The sequence below is a fragment of the Apium graveolens genome, unplaced genomic scaffold (genome assembly GCF_009905375.1).
Source record: "Apium graveolens cultivar Ventura unplaced genomic scaffold, ASM990537v1 ctg754, whole genome shotgun sequence".
Taxonomy (NCBI): domain Eukaryota; kingdom Viridiplantae; phylum Streptophyta; class Magnoliopsida; order Apiales; family Apiaceae; genus Apium; species Apium graveolens.
Genome location: NW_027420407.1, coordinates 57,469 through 62,767, shown reverse-complemented (window position 1 = coordinate 62,767; position 5,299 = coordinate 57,469). Strand labels below are relative to the sequence as shown.

Here is a 5,299-nt window from a genome sequence, read left to right as displayed (position 1 = left end):
GGATTGGGTTAACAGTCAAAGCTTCATTCACATCATGAAGATAGGACTCAAATAAAAACTTATCAAACCCCTTGTAAATATTAAGGGCTCGGTTAGCATCTGTGAAAGCAAGGTAGTCAGTGCTATTCTTGGGGATTCACTACTAGAAAATCAGCATTAGACATCGCACATTAGACATCAGTTAGAAAAGTCACTGATGTTAAAAATGTTTTTTACATCACATAAAAACTAAGTGATGTCTTTTTAGTATGTTTACATCAGCTTTTCAGTATAGCGATGTCTAAGTTGTTCTTTTAAAAACTACGTTACATCAGTTAACATATAAACCGATGTCCAATTCACTTTTAACATCGGTTGACATATAAACCGATGTCTAAGCTCAATTTTAAAAAATTAGAGCCCGCTGCTTCTCCCTTTTGTTCCCCGCCCTTAGCCAAATATTTTCCTTTCCCCCCTTAGTATATTTCCCCTCCTGCCTATCACTCATTCACTATAATAAGATTATAACATAAAATTAAAAATAAATCAAAATCAAAACAAAAACAAAAAATTACAAAACAAAACGGGTTTTGCATTTTCAGACAAAACACCCACCTAATTCCCCCTTTCTCTCGACTACTCATAGCTAAACCTAGAACTCTCAAATGTATTCAATTTCCGATTAGACTTTCAATCTCCAATTAAAGCTCTCAATTTCTTCAACGCATCTCTTACTTTCAAATGTTCTTTTTTCTCATTTGTTTCAATTTTTGTGACAGATTCGAAGATTAAGGAGTGAAGTGTGTTCATTGAAGTTTAAGGTGAGGAGTAGAGTTTGTTGGAGCTTAAATCTTGGAGCTAAGGGTTTGTTAAAGCTTAAAGCTCGGAGCTTGGAGTTAAGTTGGATTTTGGGCTTCGGAGTTAGTTTTTTGGGATTTTGGAGCTTGCTTTGTTAGGTATATTCTTCTTTACATATCTATTTATATTTGTTTGGGCTGCATGTATACATTTGTGTAGTTGTATGTATGCATATGAAATTGAAATGTGTAGTTGTTGCATGTGTAGTTGTATGCGTAGTTATTTGTCTAAAACTGTTTGCAAATTGTCCTCTTAGAAATTTTTGTATTTTTTATGTTTTATAGACCCTGTGAAGTTAAGATATGAATTTACATGTAATAACAAGTGCTTGTATATATTTGTGTTTGTGTAGTTTGTAAATATGTTTGTGTTTGGGACTTGTCGTTGTAAATAGCATGGTTTATGAGTGAATATAGGAATTTTATATTGATTATACTAGGTAGTAAATGTACTATAGTATATAGTAAATTAATATGTTATTTGACAATCAGGTAGTTTGAGAATAGCATGGACAAATCTTGGATTTTCAAAGATAGAGACACACTTGACTATGAAATCGGGGTTGAAGAGTTTTTGATATTTGCCGAGGAAAATGCTAGTGATCCTAAAAGAATCCCATGCCCCTGTAAAAGATGTGCTAACTTCAAAAAATTTGCAGTTAAGATTATCAGGGGACATTTATATGAAAATGGTTTTAGTCTGGGGTACCTTGATTGGATTTGGCATACACAAGGGTCTGCAAGTAGGTCATCAGTTAATAGAAATGCTCCGACCCCTGCATCTTCGCCTGCCCCTGCACCTACGTCTGCCCACGTACCGATACCTTCCCCTGGCCTTGCATCAGAAACAATCAATGTTTGTGATGCTGCATATAATTCGAGTGAGTACAATAATGAGTCATATCAGTTTAGGAGATTTGTGGCTGATGCTGAACAACCTTTGTATGAGGGTAGTGAATGTACCAAGTTGAAGTCGATACTAAAATTGCACAATTGGAAAGCTAGGTTCGGAATTAGTGATAGTGCCTTTAACGATTTGCTGTCTACCGTTGGCTCTCTCCTTCCTAAGGACAATGTGATGCCACCTAATGCATATGAAGCCAAGAAAACCTTATCCGACTTGGGCCTAAAATACATAAAATATCACTCATGTCCAAACAATTGCATATTGTATCGGGGGGTAAACGTTGATGCTTCCGAGTGTCCTAAGTGTCGTTTATCTCGCTGGAAGTTAGGAAAGGATGGTAAAATAAGGATTAATGTTCCTGCTAAAGTAATGTGGTATTTTCCAATTATACCAAGATTCAAACGGATGTTTAAATCTCCTTCTACATCTGAACTAATGACCTGGCACTCAAAGCAGCGAATAGAAGACAGAAAGATGCGGCATCCAGCCGACTCTCCTTCTTGGAGAAATATCGACTATAGGTGGCCTGCCTTCGGTAGTGATGCACGAAATATTCGTTTGGCATTGTCTGCAGATGGTATAAACCCATATACTAACGGTCTAACCAATAGATACTCTTGTTGGCCAATAGTATTAGTGACTTATAATCTTCCTCCGTGGTTATGTATGAAGAGGAAATTTATGATGCTAACAATTTTAGTTTCCGGTCCACATGAGCCTGGCAATGACGTTGACGTATATTACAGCCTTTAATCGATGATTTAAAGAAGTTATGGGAAGAAGGTGAACCAAATGTTTATGATGCATACACCAAGTCATATTTCACTTTAAAAGCAATTTTATTGTGGACAATAAATGACTTTCCTGCATATAGAAATCTGTCCGGATGCGTTAATAAAGGTTATATGTGTTGTCCAGTATGCGCTGATGATACAGTTGCCAAGTATTTAAGCCATAGCAGGAAGATGTGTTGCCAAGGCCATCGGCGTTACTTGGCTAGGAATCATCCATATAGGAAGCAAAAGGCCGCTTTTAATGGACAACAAGAATTAGGGCAGGCACGTCAACCTCTGTCTGGAGAAGAGGTTTTATTGCAGCAAGATAAAATTAAATTTTAGTTTGGGAAGAAAGTAAGGAAGTCAAAGAAGGTTGATTGTCCATGGAAGAAAAAGTCGGTTTTTTTCGAATTAGAATATTGGAAGTTTCACCATGTCCGTCATTGTTTAGATGTCATGCACGTCGAGAAGAACGTGTGTGATAGCTTGATCGGCACACTACTAAATATGAAATCTAAGTCTAAAGATAGTGAAGCTTCTCGTCTTGACATGATTGACATGGGGGTTAGGGCTGATCTAGCTCCACAAAAAGGAGAAAAAAAAACCTACTTACCCCCTTCGATTTTTAATTTGTCCAAGGCAGAAAAAAAGAAAATGTTGTCATCGTTAATGCACATGAAACTTCCTTATGGACACGCGTCAAATATTAAAAACTGTGTTTCTATGGAAGAATTAAAGATGTTTGGGATGAAGTCCCACGACTGCCACATCTTACTCCAACAACTGCTTCCTATTGCAATTCGTGCGGTACTTCCAAAAAAAGTCAGGGTCACCATAATTAGGTTGTGTTTCTTTTTTAATGCTTTGTGCAGCAAAGTTGTAGACGTATCGAAACTAGATAAATTGCAATCAGATGTAATAGTAACTTTGTGTGAGTTGGAAAAAATCTTTCCTGCATCATTTTTTGATATAATGATACATCTCATAGTGCACTTGGTTCGGGAATTACGGTTATGTGGGCCGGTATTTTATAGATGGATGTATGCATTTGAGAGGTTTAATAAGGTGTTGAAGAGTTACGTACGCAACCGTTATTACCCCGAAGGCTGTATAGCTGAATGCTATCTGGGAGAAGAATCAGTAGAATTCTGCCAAGAGTTTGTCAAGCAAGCTTGCACCACTGCTGGTCTTCGTAAAGATGAAGGCAAGTTAAGTGGTCCATTATCTGTTGTGACAATGAAATCAATCGATGAAAAAGAGTGGGATGAAGCTCATTTACATGTTCTTCTAAACAACATTGAAGTACAACCATATATTTTATAAGAATATATTAATTTTGTGGCTGTTTAATTAATATATAAATTATATATTTACTGGCTAGTTAATGATTATATAATTTCTGTTAGAATGCATAAGGAGTATCTAGAGGGAATCCATCAAGAAAAAAAGAAAAGTGTTCATTGGCTCTTGAGAGAGCACAATCGCCTTTTTGCCGATTGGATTCTAGAAAAAGTTAGTATTTTTATAGTTTCATTTGTGCCTAATTTATTTGCTCTGTAGTAATATGGAATTTAGAAGTATTTTGTTTCTGAAAATGTGTAGGTTAGTAGGGAAATGGAGGAGAATCTTGGAGGAGTTTCAGAGAAAATAAGATGGATAGCCGGAAAACCATCATTTTCAGTTTTGACTTACGAAGCTTATCTAGTAGACGTGGTCCGATACTTTACAAAAGAGCGAGACAGTGTGAGGGTTGTTCAAAACAGCGAAGTGTCTTTAGTTGCTAAAACTGTCCAAGTGTCTAGCGCTAAAGATTTGAACCCTGTAGAAAGTGACTTGACATTTTACGGTGTTATCTTAGAAATATGGGAGCTAGATTATCATGCATTCAAAGCCCCGTTATTTTTATGTAATTGGGCAGATAATGACAAGGGAATTAAGGTGGATGATCTTGGGTTCACACTTGTCGATCTAAGTCGACAAGGCCACAAGAGAGATAAATATGTGTCTATGGATCAAGTAAAACAAGTTTATTATATTGAAGATCCGGTGGATGCCAAGTGGTCCGTTGTATTAACCTCTACAACTCGAGACTACCAAGATGTGTATAACGACGATGATTTAGGAGACACAACCATGGAAAATCCCCCATTCTGCTGCCAAATTCCTATATGTGATGTCTGTGAAGATGTTGTAAAAAATATTAGAGAAAATATTAAGGGCACTTGGGTTAAGAAGTGACAATATTATTTGCAGTCATGTATCTCCTTTTTTGTAACTGTTTAGCATTGTTTATGCCTAATGATATTATTTGAATTTTCGTATGTTTATGACTGTTTATGAATGCATATAGTCATCGTGTCTGACTGTTTATAACTGTTTATAACTGTTTATGTATGCATACTTCACTAGTTTAGTTATGACTGGTTATAACTATTTATATATGCTTGTGACTAATGAAATATATGTTTCATTTTCAGATTGAAAAAGATAAATGGCAAATAAAAAACAAATATCTAAAGTACAAGACAAGTCAGATGAGGAGGTGGATAAAAGCTTGGAGCCGGAAACAGATTCTCAAGATGAAAATGTGGATTCTATGGAAGACACGAAGGCAACAGTCACTACTTCCGAAACTACAAAGAAAAGGTATGGATCTGCCCGAGGGGTTTTCGCTATGCACAAAGTGGTGGTGAGGAAGGCGCAGGGTAAGAAAACAAAGGTATCGTGTAATGCACATGGAGTTCCAGTCGGGAATGCAAGGCACAGTCTACAGTCCTACA

General features: G+C 36.6%; 1 protein-coding gene across 1 annotated transcript; it reads left to right on the top strand.

Moving 5' to 3' along the window:
• Positions 1-1,344: 1,344 nt before the first annotated feature.
• LOC141704187 (uncharacterized) lies at positions 1,345-2,861 on the top strand. The gene is made up of 2 exons (XM_074507489.1): positions 1,345-2,320; positions 2,662-2,861. The coding sequence occupies exons 1-2, from the start codon at positions 1,345-1,347 to the stop codon at positions 2,859-2,861; spliced, it is 1,176 nt and encodes a 391-aa protein (XP_074363590.1).
• The last annotated feature ends 2,438 nt before the right edge of the window (positions 2,862-5,299 follow it).